Source organism: Pseudopipra pipra, chromosome 14, assembly GCF_036250125.1.
Source record: "Pseudopipra pipra isolate bDixPip1 chromosome 14, bDixPip1.hap1, whole genome shotgun sequence".
Classification (NCBI taxonomy): Eukaryota; Metazoa; Chordata; class Aves; order Passeriformes; family Pipridae; genus Pseudopipra; species Pseudopipra pipra.
Genome location: NC_087562.1, coordinates 20,554,313 through 20,575,836, shown reverse-complemented (window position 1 = coordinate 20,575,836; position 21,524 = coordinate 20,554,313). Strand labels below are relative to the sequence as shown.

Sequence of the window (21,524 nt, the reverse complement as noted above, 5' to 3'; positions counted from 1 at the left end):
GAGAGGAATCATACCTGACACCATGCACTCCAGAGCAGTCTGCAGTGCAGTGGCAGGGTGTGTAGGCGCACAGAGTGCTCCTGTTCCTTCATTGAATGATGTTTAAACACAGTGCAACGTAGCAGCTTCCAGGAGTGTGGGAGCACTTGGATTCCAGCAGTGTTACCTCATTAGACTCACTATTATGAGTGCTGCCATTTATTCACAGTAGTAAACATTGTGCTGAATAGTGTACACAGGAACTAGGCTTTAGAAAACAACACAATTATGAGAACTGAACAATCTTGAGAGATTGTGTTTAGTGAAAAGCATTTGCTGGAGCTTTGCGTGAAGCTGCAGAAATGGGCAGTTCATGGTGTTGTCAGAAACCTTCCCGAATCTTTTTTCCCGAGATAAAATTCTGAAAGAAATTAAATGTCTGAGATTAAATACGATTCATTAGAGAACAAACCTGCAGAACTCAGGGCAGTCAGCCATTCTGTCTGACCTTCTCTGAGGCTGTTAGGAGGGTGATAGATGGCTGGGTGATGACAGCTTTTGAAGTGTAGATTTCTGCTAAATCAATGGACAAGGTATGTCAAATTTCTACTAATTTCCAAGAGCTTCTGTCAGCCCCCACAAACATGCTCTTTCATTCACTATTGTACTATGCTGGAGCCACAGAACATGAGAGAAAATCTTGTTCTGTGAGTTTTTATAGTTTACCACATCCAACTTTCCATTTTAGAAAGCAAAGAATGTAAACAACAGTCTTGCTTCAATGTCTCGGTAATGTGCAGCAGCTCCATAATCAATAATAGAAAATGTTACTGAAAGGCCCAATAGACCTCAAAGAGATAATGTGAATTGGCCATTAACAGTAAGTCACTATAGAACTTATTAAGTGAAGCCTTGGGACTGTCATAGAGCCTAAAGGTTGACATAAATTTTTCATACACATTGAACTTTGCTAAATGTGCTTGCATTTGATTAATGATGACTTTCTTCAGTGCTCTAATAAGAAGAAGGAAAATATGAGCTGGGGCTGCAGCAGGGAGAAAAGGCTCCTGGGAGGAAGGGCCGTGTTGGCAGCAGGAGAACAATGGGGTTTTCTAGAGATGCCCTGCCAAGCATGAGAAAGTTTATCACTCCCTGAAAAATTGCTCCTCACCACCCAGGGAGAGGGCACTGAGCACAGCACGTGGGCAGGGAAAGCCAGTTTTGTAGTTGTGGAAGCGAAAACATTGTAGCTTCCAAACATCAACAGAAAATTCTGCCTCGTGTCCCCTTAAACCCTCCAAATATCACAAAGAACAACCAAAAAATCCACCCCCAACCCCCTTCAGCCTCCACGTATCAGAAAGAACAATACAGAAGCGCTTGTAGTTAACAAGGGACAGGAGTGGGGTGTCTGCAAGCCCTGCTGGGGATGGAGTTGGAGGAAATTTGCCTTGGCAGTCAACGCAGTGAGTCACAGACTCATGGAATGATTTAGGTTGGAAAAGAAGACAACAACAGCAAAACAAAACCTCCACTTGCAAAAGGCCTGAGGAGCAGCATATGGATTTGTTCAATTAAAATAAACATGTTTTTCGCCTGTTTGAAATAAAAAAAAAAAAAGGGAAAGCAATCAGTAACCTCAGTCCAAAGCAGTCACAGAGTCTAAGCCTCTTTCACTAACCACCAAAAATGCAAGACATGTCTTTGAGTTAGCTAAGGGATAGCTTTAAAAAAACTACAGAGTAGGGTTTTTTTTTCTCTTTCTAGTTTTTAAAGCTGCTGAAATTCAAACTTTTAAGCTTTAGTTTTGATTTATTTTAAAAAAGCATCCCTGTAATCAAGAGTCTGACAAACAGCTCCAGACAAGAGGACTCAAAATCTTCTCCTAGACTTAGATAGCTGAGTAATTAGGTATTAGTCCTGATTTTACAAACATAAAAGGAAAAAGAAATGTGGACAATAGATGTGTCTGTTCCTTCTCACCTCCTAGCAGGATGGGGTAGTAGACAATTATCCCCATTACCGCTTATAAATTTGTCCCTCCAAAGCAGATTCCCACCCCAGCCATGGATGGTGTTTCAGCTCTTGGTGTTCTTGATGCAGTTATGAGCTACTGCAAACGGACTAAACAAGCATGAAAAAGAAAAGAAACAAATCTATCAGGTTTTGAGTTTGGCAGTTAGAGAACTCACAAGGACCTTGAAAATCTCAGGTTCAATTCACTGCCTGGGTTAATATTTAATTATTTATAGAACACAAATTGGCTTCACCCGAAAGTCTGAAAGACTCTTGAGAAGGACCTTTCTCTGACCCGGAAAGAAGTCTGAGTGCCACACACAGTCCATGCAAATCTCTCCCCCTTCGTGTTCTGTGTTTTCTTTCCACGGCGAAACACGAAACACTCCATGTACTCTGCAGAAACCCCCACGTGGAGAAGCAGTTGCCCCTGTTATGTAAAACCCTCCACCTCCAGGAGTTGGAGGTCTGGGACCTCAGCAAAGTCCACTGGGGGTACACACACATGGAGTCACTGTGTCATACACGGCAAAGCTCTGCCTGGAGTGACGGCGCAGCTTCTGCCCCTCCTCTGCTGTGCTGATTCTGGGGACCTAATTTTGGAAGTGGGGTTTGCAGCTAATTAAGGGAGGGAGTGAAAAACCACAGAGCTCAAGTTGGTGAGCAGGCAAGGCCCAGGACTTTGTGCAGAAACAACTTTTCAAATGACTATGAATCCATAAATTGGAGTTGGCTAAAATTGTTTGTGTGACTTGGGTAATTGTAGTGAGCCCAGCTTAGTTAGATGGAAAGATGCAAATTTGAAATTATCAAATGCAGAGGTCAGTGATATTAAATAATGGAAACTGTGCACGAACATGCTGGGCGTGGAACTGGGTCAAACTGGTTGAACCCCAGTCTCAGCCCAAATGAATGAAAACAATAGCAGAAGTCCAGAGACCTGCAGCTAATTCACTTTGACAAGTTCGCTCATTCCCTTTCCCAAGCCATTCCTTTTCCTTCTCTCTCTTTTTGCTTTAATTTTATTTTTAAATATAGAGTGTGACTCTGGTGCCAATTGTTCAACTTTACAGTAGCTCAGCATTTAGATCAGTGGCCAAAGGGGAAACCTACACAGGGCCTACATAGATTTCTGTTTACTGATCCTTTCAATAAAAACATGTCATTCTGAGAATGCTGCTGGATGGGGAAGACATAAAAGAATTGCAGGAGTTTGGGTTCCAGAAAGCTAAGGCTGCCTCTTTGTGAGCCTTATTTAAATTCCTATCCTTCACTTTCTCTGTGAGTTTATCAGATGCAACATGGTAAAATTTAGCATTTTGTCTTGTCAGTCAGTCAACAATATGGAGCCAAGAAAACATGCAAGCTCTTTAGAAGCTTTCCTCAGCTCTGGTGTAGCAGCCTCTGTGGCAGGAGCTCACACAAGATCACATCAATGTTGGTGGTGAGCTTGCAGGCTTGTACCCGTTGACATGGTGTCTAGGACTGCTTGACATCATGGCAAGAACAGGACAGAGGCCAATGTAAGAATTCCCAAACAAACCCTCCCCTTCCCTATCAGTGTAAGTTGGAGAGTTCCCTTAGCAACCGGCCCTGCATTTGCATTCCTAATCAATTCTTGCCAGTAAGGGCTGGTGCTCAAATGAGGGCTGGTGCTCAACACACTGCGGGTACTCGAGAGGCAGCAGCTCCTCAACCCCTCGGGTGCCAGTCCCGGTGATACCCAGACAGGCAGGGAGCTGAGGATTTTTGCTCACACATGCACTCAGCTCACAAAAAAATCACTCCTGTTAACATTCCATTGACCGTATTTGGAGGGATTTTGCTGTGTCCCCCTAAATGATGCCTCAGGCAGCACTTCTAAGAGGGAAAAATGGTCAAAACACTACCTGCACTTGCTGCTGTCCCTTGCCTTACCTGGCTCAGCCGTGGTGATCCTCCTTTAATTAGGGTTTTCTTCAAGTTGTAATTAGTCTTCTAGTTCCTTCCATGGGTGCGAGGCTCAGTCCTTCCCTGAGCTCAGTCGGGAAGACAGAGAGACTGCGCTAAAGCAACTCGTGTGATCAAAGTCCTTCCCAGGTGGCTCAGATCCTGGGAACGCTGCGACAAACTCGTGTGTCGGGACCAACCCGGGACTGCTGGGCTGGGCTGGGTTTATGCTCTCAGATTATAAACCCGAGACTCCCCGACTGCTGGGGTGAAGTTTAACACAAATAAACGTCCTGTTCCTGTGCCAAAACACGCCGTGGGTTTGAGGTGCTGCAGATGATACGCAATGAGGGTAATTCCCAGCATTTCAGAGGTGGTGTTGGCTGAGATTAGCAAGCCTAATTTAATAAAACACTATGTAATTGCATGTTCGCTGGGAAGGGGGAAAAATAATCAAATGAAAAAGGACAAAACCAGCAGGGAGAGAAAATTTATTTCCAAGCATCTATGAGAGTGCTACAAACAGTAGAGACTAAAACTCAAAGCATTTAAAACTATTTAAAAAAATGTAGTTGACAATGTCCTTCTTAAAAATTAAACATAAAAATGTAAAAAATGCAGTTATTAATTCTAAAACTTGATCAAAAGTGAAATAAACCCAGATAGCATCAATGAGGATGGAGTCCTACAAATTACTTATTTTTTAGTTTATTTCAATTTATTAATTTGTAAATTGATACTAATTTCTTTTTTTAATGTTTATTTAAATTTATAATGGAGAAATGTGCAAATCTAGCAAAATATTCTTTGGATTATAAACAGAGAAAAAACAACAGCCAAAGAAATTTGAACCAAGTTAATAATAAACTATAGAATTATATAGAATGCATACAGCTATAAAAAAGTGAAATATTACAATAAACATTGTAGAGCAAATCTGCTGCTTTAGCAAACCCTGCCTTATAAAACATGGGGATATAATGGGTCAAGAGAATATGTTATGGATATAGAGCTGAAACACCAGTCATAATTTTAAGGAGTTAAATTTTAATCTAACTACATAAATGGGAGTCCTCAGAAAAGTGATACACCAACAAATCAGATTTCCTCTCAGACCAAGCAGTTTGGTACCTGACTGCAAATGAAGGACAGGGTGTGTAATATGAAGAGTAGGAAAATGTATATCAGTTCTATTTATTGCCTCTTCCCATATTGCAGCTGCTGATCTCTGACCCTAAACATCCAACTGTATTAAATTCAGCAAAAGCACAGCAGTACACAGATGCAGAAAAGGTTGATGCACAGAACATATTCCAATCCCTTGCTCCTTCTGAACTAATAAAAAAAAAAGTTATAGATCACTTTTTCGATTAAAAACATCCATTACAAAGCCCAATTCCCAAAGCTCTCTGTGTTTCTGCACTTCTGTGGTCACAAGGTAAATGTGTTCCTATCTGCAGATGCTACTGATAAAAAAAACAAACAAAAGAAAAAAAAGTAAGCGCTGGAGTCTTAATTACTACTTGGGTAAGGTAATTGTCAGGTAGAACAGTCTTTAGGGAACTTACAGCTAAAGTGGGTCAGGTTTAAGTCTCTAGAACCTGCAGAAGCTTAGCACAGATAGGGGAGATCACAGACTTGGAGTACACTGTAAGTACAGAGCACTCCTGTCCACCTACAAAGTCACTTCTGAGACCTCTGGAATTCCTAAGATATAAGATAAAGGCGTATTACATGGGGAATATTGAAAAGTATTACACTTAATTTAATCCAGAAAACACAGTAGTCTTCTATGACTATTCTTACTGTGTTCTGGGAGCAGCCACAAGCTGGAGATAGAGAGGGTACAAAATGTTCACCAGACATTACATTTTTTTAATCTAAAAAACATTTGTAAAATGTACTTGATTTTTAAATAAGCACTTAACAAGGCAACAAACCAACTACAAACACATAATAAATAAGGCTATTAAAAGGTCACAATTGTAGTAAATTAGTCAGAACTATAAATGGGACATTAGAAACACTATGTTTTTCCTTATATGCTTAATAACCAGAACAAGAATTAAAAAAGAATCAGTTTATTTCAAAGTCTGCTTCTTATATTGAAGCACATATTAAAGCAACAGTACAATGTTCATAAAATATAAGTGTGATGCCGTAACATTTCTTACATGTCAGAATACTGATATTTGTATGTATACTAAAATAAGAATTTTAAAATTGTACAAATAGATACATTAAAAATGACATAGAAATAGGGCTCCTCCCACTGCAACAAGACAGAGTTTTTATATCTGGCACGTATTAGTTCAAGATGAAAGTATAAGCAAAAAGATTTACAAGAATCAGCAGTAACAAGTTTGATGTTCAAGAGACATAATAATTGTACATTGTACTGTACATACATCATATGGGTTTAAGCTGGCTGAATATTATATATTTCAAGTTTAAAAATGCACTACCATATAGAGTGTCCGTAGTTTAAGGCGAAATTACAGCTCAGAACTGTTATCTTTTCTAATCGTGGAAGCTTCTTTGATGTAAAAGATTTAGGTGTTCATAATACATAAAAGATTTCCCTTGTTTGTAGTTCACTTTTAGCATTTTCCTTCATTTAAATATTTTGTATTTCTAAAGTGGGTTTTTTCCTTCAGTGAAGCTGGCAGCCAACTTCTAGATTTGCCTTTTGTAGGAAAAGGTACTTCACAGTATTTACCACTTTTATGTCCTTTTCTATCAAAGGAATCCTCTCTGTCAAACTTAAATGTTTAAATGAGATTTTCTTGATTTTTAAAAAAATACCTGCTAACATTTCTTCTGGATTCTTCAGAACATCGGACACAGTTCTTAAGGCCAAATCTTAAACTTTATTGTTAAGAATCATCATCGAAAGTGTCTTTGGAGCCATATAAGTCTGCAAGTTTCTTAAATCGAGGTCCCCAGTTTTGTAGATAGTCGTAGTCCAAATCAGAATCTGTGGTCGCTGACTCTAAGGAGCTGAGTGACCCAGCCACTGAGCCTCTGCCCTCGTAGCCATAGATCTGGATGGAGTCATAGGGAGGAGCAGTGGGGTCGTTGTCAGCCTCCTGTATCCTCGTGTTGATGAAATCATCAACGTCCACGCTGTTGGGAGCCGGCCGGAGGCCCGGCCTGGGCATGTACTGGTACTCGGGTTTGATGTCCTTGCGAGGGATGAACCCATTGATGCCATCGGGGTTCTGCAGCGTGGCAATGTCAAAGGCTTCCGTGTCCTCCTCACCTCCACCCTCATCATCGTAGGTGATAATGTTCTCCCGCACGTCTTCTTCTTCAAAAACGATCAGAGGTTCTTTTTTCTGCCTTTTCAGTGTTACAAACAACACTACAATGACTAGAGAAAAAAAAGCAGGAAGTTAGCCAGGACTCTCAAACGGCAGCTCCTTTATCAATAGATTGTTGCCCTCACTGAATCCTCGGCTTTTGTTCATCATGGATGGTTGCCTACATCTGCATTTTTAGCACACCTTGCTAGGTAACAGCAGAGATGTTCGTACACAGAACTGAACATACTGATCTGAGGCTTCCTGTTTGGGCCGTGTGCCACCGCTCTTACTAATTGCTCATTACTGCAAGACTAATTCAAGGAAAGCATTTGTGGGCCCCTAGTGCTGCAGGAACACTGTGGCACTGCCTTTGAGTAGCCCCATCACACGAATATCTGCGAGAAAGCAAGCATGAATCTTTACTTTCTCCTATATGCCCAATCTCAACTCCACAAGTCATTTCCATTAAAATGGAATTTTCTTAAGTAATACCTCCAAACACACTTTGTTGTTCTCACTTCAAATTTCTATAAAATAACTTTAAAATATGTAAGAAAAGAAAGACTATCAATTACTATGGGCAAATTAAAAAAAATTATATAAATATTTTCAAATCATCAGGAAACACTTCACAGCACTTTTTTAAAATCCAGTCTTCTGAGCCACTCATCTATCTTCAACACAAGAGGGTGTGAGGGGAATAGCTGGCAGGAGCCATTAATCCTGACTGACCTCAATAAGGAACTTGTCATCCAGGGAAGATCACAAAACTTAAAACTCTATGTCATGACCTCCTTTAAACAGTGTCCCTGATTAACTGATGTTAGGCCACAAAAGGACATTCTCCAAGCACACCAAGATAAATTCACTGGTGTTTGCTATTGCAGTTATTAAAGAATCATAGACTGGGTTGTTGGAAGAAACTTGAAAGCTCATCTTGTTCCACCCCCTGCCATGGGCAGGGACACCTTCCACTAGCCCAGGTTGCTCCAAGCCCCGTCCAACCTGGCCTTGGACACTTCCAGGGATAGGGCAGCCACAGCTTCTCTGGGCAACCTGGGCCAGGGCCTCCCCACCCTCATAGCCAAGAATTCCTTCCCAGTATCGAATCTAAACTTGCTCTCTCTCAGTTTGAAGTCATTCTCTCTTGTCCTGTCACTCCAGGCCCTTGTCAATAGTCTCTCTCCATCTTTCTTGCAGGCTCCCTTCAGGCTCTGGAATGCTGTGATTAGCTCGCCCCTAAACCTCCTCAAAGGCAGGCAGGTTGGTACCCCCTGTAAAAATAACAGCTAAGAAATTAAGATCCATTTAACCACCCTGGCACTGAAGGCAAGGTTAACTTTTTAACACAAACAGCAGGGCAGAGCACTGAGGCCAGCCCTGGTTTTACCTAATAAGATGACGATGCAGGCCAGGATGGCGATGAGGGCGCCGGTGCTGAGCCCCGCGTTGAGCACGAAGGCCTCGGCATTGCAGGACAGGAGGGAGCCGCTGCTGTCACAGCCACACACCCGGATGGTCAGCGTGTTGGTGCTGCTCAGGGGGGGCAGCCCCCCGTCACTGATCACTATGGGGAGAAGGTATAAATCCTGCTTTTGGCGACTGAATCCTTCACGCCTGACGAGAACGCTTGCTGTGTTATCTGTTTAAAGAAGAGAGAGTCATCATTACTTTTTCCACAAAGTCATCCTCTTAGTCAATATTAATAAAAAATATATCTTGCTACAATGGCTCTCAATTTTCAAGTGCTTTAGTATTATTTCTACAATAAACCAATACAAAGTGTCATCTTTCTAGTGATCCAAGAGTAATTACACTATTATATTTAATTCATACAGTACCACGCAGTTTTAATTTTTGTACAATTATGAGGGCAACAGAAGGAACACAGATAATCTCTGTTAGTACCTCATGAGAGCACCCCACTAACTCTCTGATAAACTCTATATTTCTTCAACTATAAGAATGACTGGGCCTTCCTGTTGCTGTTTGAGTCTGTTTTAATCTCTTTCCAGAATTAAAGCTTTCACTGGAGTGGAAAAATCAAATGTCCCTGATGTATTGTTCTTGGAGGCACACCTACAGGCATGGTCGACAGAAATCTGTACCCAAATGGGCTGTGTTGAGACTCCCACAAAAGCAAAAGCAAAAGCCAGCATTTGCTTTGTATTGGGAGATTTGAACCTCAGTGTTGACCTCTTTCATAAGCAGTATTTTATCAGAACCTGTTTTTCACCCAAACTCCCCAAGCCAGAAGTCAGATCATACATACTGTATGTCTGGGCACATTTCGAATTATGTGGAGATGAGGAAGAGTTAAATCACAGAATTGCAGAATATCCTGAGTTGGAAGGGACCCACCAGCATCACTGAGTCCAACTCCTGGCAGTATTTCTCTAATGCCATTCCTGCTCTTGCTGAGAGATGTCCTGTCATGAGTCTCCTGGTGCAGTGGACAGAAACCAAGCTACCATCTCAGCAGGAGTCAAAGGTAAAAGCCTTTGAGAGGGAAGCGTGTGAGATGACAGCCTGGGCTGAGGCAGCCAGTGCTTCCCACTCCCAGCCACGCTGGATAGAGCCTGGGAAACACAAAGAGGGCTTCTTTATTGTGCTCCTTGTTTCTCAACTCAGACTGAACCAAAGTTTATAACAATTGTAAACATCCTGAAGTAAATAAAACAACCATATCCACGGTTTTCAGACCTTCAAAAACTAGTTAAGTTGAGGATTTACTTCACACAAGCTTTTCGGGTTTGCCATGCTCTTTATTTTTTACTATATGAAGAAAAGAAAAAAAAAAAGCCAGTCCTTTTATCTATTACGGGAGGGCTATTCACCTCTGATGGTACCCACTTTACTGCTGCCTCAGGGTACTGCAGAAGATTAATCGTTTTCCTGCTGAAGAGTCAGCATAAATTCCAGAATTTAATAATGCAAATCATAAAACCTCTCCTAATGATCTGATCACTGCTATTTCCATGGAAGCTTGTGAATAAATTATACCCAAAGAGAAGTATTCTTGTCTTACATTAACCAACCTTACCAGGCAGTGCCCCTGATGTAGGGCAAGGTCTGAAAATGTCCCCAAATTTGGTGGACACAGGTCAATTTTTGGGAGAGGGATGTTTGCACTGCTTATCTGACTCTCCCACTAGTAACTTCTGCAGATCACACCAGAAAGGATGAGTATTTTTAAGTAGGATCTGCTTGCTTCATACCAAATTAATTCATCCCCCATATCTACCCCCCTGTTGCCAGACCTACCACTCCTGATGCCCCGGGTGGGCACCTGAGCATGACACAATTGTGGTGGTTTTGGTGTTGAAGACTCACAAAAATAATACTGAGTAGAAAACAGCTTGTGAACTTCTCCTTTACCTGACGGTCACACTTGCTAAGGACAGAGAAGCTGATAAAGATCTGATTGATTGTCACTTGTGGCTTTTGGAGGTGCCCTTTGTTTCCTCCAGAGGCCTTCTAATCTCCTAAATGTTTACATGCAACATGTAAACTTTGTAGCAAAACTTTTTAAAGCACCTTAGTTATATCAGGAGCCTTATTTTAGGACTCTAAATTTATGGTCTTGTAAGAATTATGTATAAATAGAAATATAACATCTAATATCTATTAATCTATCAACTAATTTCAACTAATATATATTGCTACAGAATAAAACTATTCTGCAGAGTCCTCTAAAATGCGATTAATAATTCATTTCCTCAGTATGAGAACCAAGATCTGTTCTATTAAATTAAAAATCACAATAGGACAGATTATTCTTGTGGCAAAGAATGTGAACATTAATAGTGGGCTGAACTACAGCTGCCTCGATGCTGCAAAGGCAAAGTGGAAGGAAACACAGGCAGTACCATATGTTAGCATATCTAGTCTGTTGGTTACGCATTTTTTATTATGTATTTAATTTTTTCCTGCATTTTGGCAGCTTAAATAATATTCTCAGTTAGAAATAAGAAAAAGATGGCAAATTATTCAGTTATTATACAGACTGGATACATCACGTTGCATAAAGATTAGACTGATTACATCACGCAAAAGCTGAATTTGATCTAACAGGTGCTTTATCTATTTAATGTGATTTCTAGTTTAACATAAATTTTTAAAAAGAAAAATGCAATCAACACTCCTGGCTAAAGTTTAAAAAGGACTACTGTACATGAAGCCTAAAAAGTCATTTTTTAAACTTTTTTTTTTACTGTTTATGTTCACTTCTCACATTTAGAAGAAACATAATACCCATAAGAGGAAAAAACCCCTCTTTTACCTAGATAAAAGATAACATATAATCTTAGCTAATATTCTCATCCTTGCTTTTTGATTATTTTCAAGTCCCAGGAGTTTAACTATAATCCAGATAAAATGGCATTTTTTAAGCCAATAGAAGTTAAATGTCAATACCATCTTAAAACTATTACTTAGCAGGTATGGGAGTGACTTGACTCACAGTCCTAATGAACACGGTGGGGGTCAGCACAAGGCAGAGGGAAAAAAACAGCCACCTCATCACCATTCCCAGATATACACAAGCTCTCATTTTCGCAGCTGTTATTGCCTGGGATATCCAGTATCCAAAGGTGCTGTAAGTGCAGATTACGTGTACTGCCCATAAAATCTTCACAATTGGAAGTTATAATTGAATTACTCCACGCTGATCTTTACACTTATCTCCCTGACTTTTGGTTTTGTCTTTTTCTCTGATGACCTTATTGATGGCTTTCCAATTGTTCCTCTACATACAGGCAAATGTAGCTCAGCTCTGGGGGGTTTGTTAACATCTATGTTGTGTAAGGAGGATTCTAGATGAATGGAGGTGGCTGCAGTGTGAACATTATTTACCTGTATCAGAGTGTGAATGCTGATTCAGCAATAAAATAAACAATTTCAGAGGTCTAGCTGCTTAAAACCATTCCCAGGCAGCAGCAATTCCTGTGGATAATCCATGGCAAAATCCTGTAAATATATTGTTCATGTGTTTCAAAATGTCTTGATTAAAAGAAATTGCAATCCAGAGAGTACATTCATATTTAAAAAGTGGATTTTAAGTCCCTGATTTTAGTGGGCTTACAAATTTAATTCCAGGCTCTGTAAAGCCCTGTCTTGAGGTGGTCACAACCTTCCAGCAGTGCCAGCTGCCACAGGAGGTGAGTGAGCCCAACCAAAGGGCAGCTCAGTTTAGGGCCCAGTAGGATTAAAAGCAGGAAATGAATTTCCTAAAAACCTGTGTCTGTGCTGGGAAGTGTCACGAGCCTCCACTGCTCTTTTGAAGCTCTGACTTCAATGGGAACAAAACTGAACGGAGCGAACACGGCGCTGTTTATTTGTGGGGCATATGATGAGGAAACAGTGCAAAAGTAATTCAGTGTTTTATCCCAGCGTGTGCTGAGCCATTATCTCGTGTTTTCTATGGCAGACAGTCTCAGCTGAGGACTTGGGAGCACAGTAGGCTGTTAATAGGATATAGAACGTGATTATGTTTTTCGGATTACTGCAATGTGTGATTACTTTCAGGAGCTGGTAAAAAGAAACTCTATTAAATGATAATTATAGGACTGTATTCACTATAAAGTTCAGTAATAGGCCCAAACACTGGAGTTTTCATTAACTGTTCTCCACAGTTAATAAAGCCATTTTTCTTTGAAACTACCAATTCCCTCTGAAAGCAGTGGCATGGTATATAGAATACTCAGATTTACAGCTGAAAAAAACCAACTTTGAATGATCATGTGAATTATTTGACTTGCAAATGGTAACACAATCTCCCTGAGAAGTTTTTTTTATGTGGAAGCACATAAAATTTTAACTTTTTTACTTTGCTCTTTACCATGACTTACTTACAAGAAACTACACAGAAGTAGTAAAGTTACCAACATCATTGCACTGAGGATTGTACAAAATAAAGGAAAGAAAGGATTGGAATGGATGAATTTCGTTGTACTATTAGTTTCCCAAAACCAAAATTATATAGGAAGATTCAATCCTTAAGTACTGTCCTGGTTTGTCAGGTACAGACACTACATTAAACTGAAATGATAATTTCAACTACAAAACATTTATATCTGGGTTAATTTTGTCAGTAATGAATTTGCCACATATGGAAATGAAGGATTAATGTAATTGGCTAGAGTCAGGAACCATAATACCACTTGCCTGCAGCTGTATCAGAGCATCTCTACTCTGATCTACACTTATAAAATCTAATCTTTTTTCAGTTTGATGTGGTGACCATAAAATATATTTTAAAGCGAAACTTGGCCTCAGGGTCTCAAGCAAAGAACACATTCTTATTTACTTCTCCCTAAAAATACATTCATGAATTTTTCAGAACTTGTGTTTTACTACTTTAAAGAGAATAAATATCCCTGCCCTGGCTCCTTTATGAATTGCTTATGTATGTACGAGTGTCAAGCACCAGGCAACAGGATTGCTTTGATCAGTCAGGAATAACAGAAATTTTGTTTGGGAACTCTGATGATAATTACCCTCCCTTCAGATGTGGATAGAGATATAAACTGTGCCACAACACAAGAGTTTGTACTGAAATCATGTATGTGGATTGTGCTGCCTTTTGTACTTCTGGCACTCTTGGATTTGTTATTTAAACCAGCTCAACAGAGTTTTTCTTTTCAGAAAACACTTAAGTTTCCTTAAGACATTAAAGCTTGCTAATCAAAACCAATTCCTTAGAAGCTGAAACAATTTTTGCCCTGTGCAGAGAAATTAAAAATGAACATTGAATGAGAATATCATATTGATTATAATTAAATAAATGGAATTAATATGTATAATGGCTGAACCTGTGGTTTTTTTCTGTTTCCCACCTCCTCTGACTCCCTCAGCCTTGGCAAGGCAGGGTCAGTGATGCTTTATGTCAGATGATCAGTTAAGTTTTGACACTCACCTATGCCTGAGGTCTTTGCCTACAGATTTCTTCCATCTTGCAGTCAATCTGAGTGCAAGGCTCTGCTCTACTTCATGAACAGCGAATTGATCAGGGGGTCAGGACACCCATACCTGAGATACACCCAATCCAGGTGTCTTCCACAACAGAAATCCCCACCTGGATTTCCTGCACAAGGCAGTGATTTGATTCCATTGGGAATCTAGTCCATGTCCCTTTGGATCCATAATTTATAAAAACTGGCAAGCAGAATAAGGTGAACAAATACAGAGCTAACAATTTCTACTGTCTCAGCTAATTTCAGCTTAGCAAGTCAGGTTTCTCTAAATGAAGGAGATCTGCCAATTACATTTAGAGAATGTTTGGCAGTGGTTTTTACCCTCTTCCCGGTAGATACAATGGAAGTGGATTTTTCATGTAGGGTATTATTATGCAATTTAAAATATGCATTCAAGAAAAGAAAAATGAGTTAACAGGCATTATGCTGTTCCAAGAACATCCTTGCATTTCAGCTGTGGTTTTTTGCCTTCCTCCCCTAAATCTCTGGGAAGCAGACACTGATAGTTAATGACAACGCTGTTGCATGACAGTAGGTTGGCCATTGGTTTTGCTTTGTCATTTCTTTAGACTCTAGTATAGAGGGAATCTTCACACAAACCTCTGTTGTCTCTGAGGGTAAAATTTGGATTATGAATAATTTCAGGTGGTAAACTGAAGATAAATCTTGGTCCATTGGCCGAGTCATCCTTGTCATCAGCACTAATTGTAATAAATTGCTGTAAAAGAAAAGCACTCTGTAAACAAACAGCTTCTTCTCTGGGTACATCACATACCAACAGCATTCCAAGACAGCTCTTGAATATAAGGAACTTTGAAATAGCAGACCCCCCTCAGATACAAATGTATGTGATTACAAACACAGAGCAGACGCCAAACTACAACAGGCAATCTTTATTTGCTATTAAATTTAACCAACACAGAACTACGGCTGTAGAAATATACACCTTCTGCATTCTTATATACAAATATGTGCTAATGATAGCACAACTGACTAAATAAAATCCTGCAGAAAACTCAGCAGCTGAGAGTTCTTTTCAAACTGCCACACGAACTGCAGGGGCACAGCCCATGTGTAGAGCCGTGTTCCTGTATGATACTAACCCCTCTTCCTCACAGATTGCCAGGAATAAATCTGTCAGCTGAGCTCCACAAGCACTGCACTGGGATTCTCTGAATATTTCTGTAACATCCAAACCAGGCTCACAACTGGGAAAGCTGCAACAAACCAGCTTTGCTGCTGCTGGTGGATGCTCACAGCCAACACCAATCATACCTAATGCACAAAGCAGTGTGTGACTATTGAGAGCAGCTCACAAACAAAAACACAGGGCAGTGCCTTTCTGTGTGCTCCAGGCATTTTGGCCAAAATTTCAAAACAAGTGTTCATTTACTGCCACTTGTTGGAGCTGACAGGACAAAACTGGGCTGACACACTGCAGAAAGAACCGTGTGGGCAGGGAGGGCAGTGGGCAGAGAAAAGTGGTGGGTGGGGAAAGGGTGGGCAGAGGGAAGGAGGAGAGCAGAGGGAAGGAGGTGGGTAGGGATGGAGGTGGATAGGGATGGAGGTGGGCAGAGGGAAGGAGGGGGGCAGAGAAGGAGGAGAGCAGAGGGAAGGAGGAGAGCAGCCCATACCTGATTGCTCCGGGCATTCTCACACACGAAGGCCTCATAGGCTGCTGCGAACTTGGGGGCATTGTCATTGACATCAACCACCTTAATGGACACGGGGACCTTGGCTTCCTGGTGTTGTTTGTCTATGGCAGAAAGCAAAACCAAAATGAGAAGCAGGAAAACCCCTCAAAACAAACAAAATCCCACCTGCATCCAGGGAAAAATGCAATAGATGGAGGTATTTCTATTGGGATTTACTGCAGCTTATCAAACCGAGACACCTGGAAGGGTACAGAATTTATAGCATTGATCATAAACTACCTCAGTACGATACTTACGGACTTCAACTGCAAACACAGAGATATTATGCCAAGCAATTTCTTCCCTATCCAAAGCTTTTATTGTCTTGATATTGCCATCTTCTGCATTGATAACAAAATATCTTTCAAGATCAGTGTGACGATCAATTGAATATCTAAAGAAGATTGAAAATCCGTAATTAGAGAAAAGAAGGACTTACCAGTTTTGCACATCAAGATTTCTTCTATACAATTATTATTTCTGAATAACTGTAAGTAGTACACTTTTTGTTGCCCTCAATATCATTGTCAAAGGGATGATACATGTTCTTTAAAAAGGAGCATCACCTGGTTGGTTTCTACATTTAGAAAAATAATACACCGGAATGTTTGTAATAAGTGAAAATTGCTGGATTTGAAGTCTCTGTATTAAAGCCCTAAAATATTCTTTATTTTTTTCTCTTATAAAACATGAAAAAAATATCTACTGAGATATTTGTGTTTTCTTCTGTTTCATATTACTCCTGGCCATCTTTTAAGTCTTCTGATCTTTTCTTTACTCAGAATATTAATTGATCATACCAATTTATTAATATTGTCCCCTATCTGCACATTCGTACAGCTTCAGACAGCTCTGACTTTCATATCTTCACATTGCAATTCTTTGAAATGTTAAGTATCCCCACTGAAGAGAGCTTTATAATTTAATTTACACTGAGAACATGACAAATGAAAATAAACTAATAAAAACTGTTATAAGAATTCTTCCCTGTGAGGGTGGGGAGGCCCTGGCCCAGGTTGCCCAGAGAAGCTCTGGCTGCCCCATCCCTGGAAGTGTCCAAGGTCAGGTTGGAGGGGGCTCGGAGCAACCTGGGCTAGTGGAAGGTGTCCCTGCCCATGGCAGGGGGTGGAACGAGATGAGCTTTAAGGTCCCTTCCAACCCAAACCATTCCATGATTCCAAGACAATCCAACATAACTGCAGAAAGTAGGCGTCTGTATGTGCTTGTCTTTAGCAATTAGCAACACAACACAATCTCTAATCTACTGCTCAGATTTCTATGTTTTCAGGAAAAAAACACATTGCAATAACAGCACAGGGTATTTGTGGAAATTATAATTTAGAATTGAGTTAACAAAGATGCCCTAAAGTATAATTCAATTAGACACAGCTGTGGTACGATATAGGCTTTGAGAAACTGCAACAAGGCACAAATCCAGTGCTGGAGAGTTAAAGTTATTAATATTCTGGGTGTATGTAGCTCTCTCACACTACCTTAATAACCTGCATAACAATTCGAAAAGCTAATGCTTGGCAGCAAACAGCAAGAATGCAGTGTACCTTACAGCACTGTTGGCAGCATCAGGGTCTTTGGCATGTACTTTTCCCACCACAGTACCAGATGCTGCATTTTCTTGTACTTCAAAAATGTAACCTGGCTTCAGAAACACGGGGGGCTCGTCAGCATCTTCCACTGCTATTTTCACTGTCACCGTGTCCTTGAACGGCCCATTGCTGATGAACTTGGGGTCAATGTGGACATTGGCTGCCTCCACCTTCAGGCTGTAGGTCTTTTTGGTTTCATAATCTAAGGTCTGCGAGAAAAAAGAAGACAATGCATTCCATAATTAGGAAATCCAGACTGTAAAAGCAGCAAGCAGTGCCCTTGTATTCAGTGACATAAAACAAATGTGGGCATCTGTCAACAAGCTTGGACAGAAAGACTCAAATGGAAGGAGCTACATTCTATGTATGGAGCAGCATAGGAAGGCACTCAAAGTATCACAGCAGAGTCCTTGCCTTGCTCTTTGCTTGCTGTATCACTGAGGAAATCATCTGTACTGGGAAAATTAACCTGTTATTTGTGAAGCCTTTCAGGTGGCACAAAAGGGCAAGGGACAGGGAAGGGGCTCCCACAAGAGGCCAGAATCCCCAGCTGGCGGGATTCTACATGGGCGTGGTTTGAATTGCTACTGGGCGTCCCATGAGATAGGACACAGAGAAGTTAAATTCTTTAAGTAGTGGGGAAAATATGGAGATAAGTCCTTTTGGGAGCCTGAGCAAAGTCACAGCACATCTGCACTTTCGTTGGCATAAGAGTTGCAGTGCTGGTGGCCTTGAATTCATCCTGTAGGTGCCAACCACAATTCCCAAAGTCTGCTAACACCATAGACTGAGTGATGCCCCACTATGCACAGCTTGTGTGTTTTGCATTTTAAAACACACAAAAAAATCCGCTTCCACCTCTAGAACAGATACAGGAATTGAACCAGGGCACAGTTTTGAGTAAAGGAGACCTCTGGGTGTCTTTCTGAGGGACTGCCCCCGTGGACAGGGCAGGGCTAACTATGAAATTAAGTTGCCCAGGCCTTCTCTAAGTTCTGACTATCTCCAAGAGAGATAAACAGCTTTGGAGATACAAAGGGCAAAATAATAATGCCTAAATAATGAATAAATTATGATTTATAATTTGGAATTCTAAATTAATTTAATAACGCTTTCAAGGCTCACACTGATGGGTTGTACATGAAATCCCCTCTGCTGCTTTTTGCATAGCCTGTGACTCCTTCAGAACACTGTTGTGGACAATGCATAGCTGAAGAATCCAAACTATTGGACATGAGGCTGTTCAGACTGAACATAAAGCAACAGTGAATGTCTGCTACTTATCAGCACTGGGCAAAACTTCATTAACAATGAAGCTGATGGCATCATATTTTACCGTGACTTTTTATTATGAATTCATTTAGTTTGTGCAATTAATCCACTGTACAGTATTTATGTAACTCTTCTTGGTTATTTTCTTCCATTCCAATTCAGCTAATGGGGAAATGGAATATTAAAAGTTAATCACACCTTTAGAAATTAAGTGAATTTGCATTTACTAATATTTTAGCTTAGGTGGTAATCCATTATTACCAAATATTCTGTCAGCAACAAAGAACACTGCACATTAGTGGGTACTACCCACCTTCTTAAGCTTTACTACCCCTTCCTGAGTCTCATAGTCTGTTGTAATTTCAAACATGTCCATGCCATCTCCATCGATGATGCTGTAGGCTACCAAGCCATTTTCCCCAATGTCAGGATCTTTGGCCTTCACTCTTCCTACTTCCTCTCCTGGGATAGCTGCTTCTGACACTGACATCTGGTACACACCTGGGGGAGGGAAAACAGACATTTCCTGAAGTGTGTGTGCACTCTGCTCTCCAGCTGTACTGAACTCATTGAACTTGCAAGTTCCAAATAAACACAGTAATTTTTTTACATTTTCAACCCCCCTGAAGGAGCGTTTGTTTTATGTTATGTGTTATGTTATGTTTATGTTATGTTATGGTTTTTATGTTTGTTATGTTATGTTTGTTATGTTATGCTAAAAAGAGCTCTGAGAAGCAAGTCATCTGTGAAATCTTAAAGCACGTGGCTAATCTATATAACATGACCTCCTCCCTGATGTTTTACACTCCATCTCTGTCCCTCTCTGTTCAGGGGGGGTTAAAAGGACATTCAGAATGCAGAAATTGTGACATCTAGGTTATCATTTATATCAGAAATGTTATTAGAGAAATGGAAGGAGAACTCTCTTTCATATGCTCATGGTCTGACCTTCAGCTCTGTTGAGTCCAGAAGCATTTCTGCCCATTCATCCAGGAGCCATAAATTATATTCAATGAGTCGGATAAGATCTCTCTGCTGTGCTGGCTAGAGAATAAATCTGCTGCTTTCTATGTCTTTACTTTGGAGTGTGAATGCACAGTAACAGTGATTATTAAAATTCAGTACCACAGACAATATGTACCAATTTGTACGGGGTTCCAAACCAAACCAAAAATGGCTTTCCCATATCTCCAGTAGGAAAACCACTCCCAAACATCCCACAGATGTATTGCCTTACAGAGGTTTCCCTGGGTATTCAGGGACACCAGAGGAGAGCAACAATGTTCCTGGATAAATCTCTCTCCAACAGTTGCCCTTTAAGCAGCATTTCCAGGACCTGGAAACCCCCTCCAGAGCTCAGATAACATAACCTGATCCTAAGTGTACAAATCTACGTCAGCATTTTCAGCCACCTCATCAGCATTAATAACTTGGGGAGGGGAAAAAAAAAGAAAAAAGCATGAGAAAATAAAATAATCTAATTTATTCCCCAACATAATTGCTCTTTTTTTGCTACGTGAGCACCCTTGGAACATCAGGAGACTTATACCAGGCAGGGACTTGGCTCATTACCCATAAAAACAATTGGCACATGTCATTGAAATAGGTCATTAACTCCAGTCACAAAGAACCCAACATTTAAGCACGTAACTCATTAATGGTTTGAGCAATGAGCACCAAAAAAAAAAAACCAAAACCAAAAAAGGGAAATAAGAATAAAAAAAATCAATTGTTTGTTTGTACAGACAGGTAAAATCCTGGTTTTGTCTTAAAAAACATTCCCAATTCAGGCTTTAATTTGGGGAAGAATGATTAAGTAGAATAACTGTTATTAGGCACTTCTGATAATTTTAAATGTTCTTCCAAAAGATTCAGTAAAGTGGCTTGAATTTGTAGAAAAACATCCGTAATTTGATGGAGTTAACAAAAGGCCATACATTGGGGTCCCAGATCATGATCTGGCGTGAAAAGGCACATCTCTAAGGTATATGAAACCTGACGTTTTCAGGATTCAATAAATTTCTTTGAGAATGGTAAATAATTCTGGCACAGATTTTTCATTCAGGAACCAACTATGTCACTTCAGCTCTTGTATGAAGGTCCAGGAAGCTGAAACATTGGAGGAAGAGAAGTTGCAGAGATGATCATGTCCAGAACATAGGGTCATAACTGTTGCTCAGAGGAGAATCAGTATGGGCTGGGATGGTGCTTACACTGCACTCCAAAAAAACCCTACAGCCATGCAGAGATGAAATGGAGAACAGATGTGTGAGCCCATTAATGTGCTTCCTCCCAGCTGTGAAGACTGAATCTGTTAATGTCAGTCCTGGTTAATTTTATGTGTGAAAAGTAAATAGCACAGGTATAAAAAAATTACTTAATTTGACCACCAGAAATAAACTTCAACAATTTAAAAATGTAATAGTGGCAAATTTAGTTTGCTTCGCCATGGTAAATAGAAGTCTTCAGGAATAGCCAGTCTTTTATCCTTGAGGACATTCACTATTCACCAAGAGTGTTTATAGAAGTAAAGGATGATACATCCATACTTAAAATGCAAAGCTATGTGAAATCAAAAAATGCCACTCATTCACCTCCAGGCTTGTCAAAGACCTGAAAGGGCCCAATCAGGAGCTGTTAACAGATTGTGCAACTTGTCATCAAGGGGCAAGAAAGGCAAGAGCCTCCAGGCCTGTGAAATACAGGGGTAAGAAGCTAAAGTGGATCTGCTTTCCTTTGCCCGTCTTCATC

General features: G+C 40.3%; 1 protein-coding gene across 2 annotated transcripts in view; it reads right to left on the bottom strand.

The window, feature by feature from the left end:
• Nucleotides 1-5,989: 5,989 nt before the first annotated feature.
• Nucleotides 5,990-21,524, bottom strand: part of CDH11 (cadherin 11) — an 82,179-nt gene continuing 66,644 nt past the window's right edge. For both annotated transcript variants that reach the window (XM_064671357.1, XM_064671358.1), the window contains exons 7-13: nucleotides 19,087-19,274; nucleotides 17,457-17,710; nucleotides 16,155-16,291; nucleotides 15,838-15,959; nucleotides 14,804-14,921; nucleotides 8,620-8,871; nucleotides 5,990-7,297 (exon numbers count right to left, since the gene is read on the bottom strand). In XM_064671357.1, the coding sequence (XP_064527427.1) occupies nucleotides 6,801-7,297; nucleotides 8,620-8,871; nucleotides 14,804-14,921; nucleotides 15,838-15,959; nucleotides 16,155-16,291; nucleotides 17,457-17,710; nucleotides 19,087-19,274 (1,568 nt within the window). In that variant the 3' untranslated portion in view covers nucleotides 5,990-6,800. The remainder of the gene's footprint in view (nucleotides 7,298-8,619; nucleotides 8,872-14,803; nucleotides 14,922-15,837; nucleotides 15,960-16,154; nucleotides 16,292-17,456; nucleotides 17,711-19,086; nucleotides 19,275-21,524) is intronic.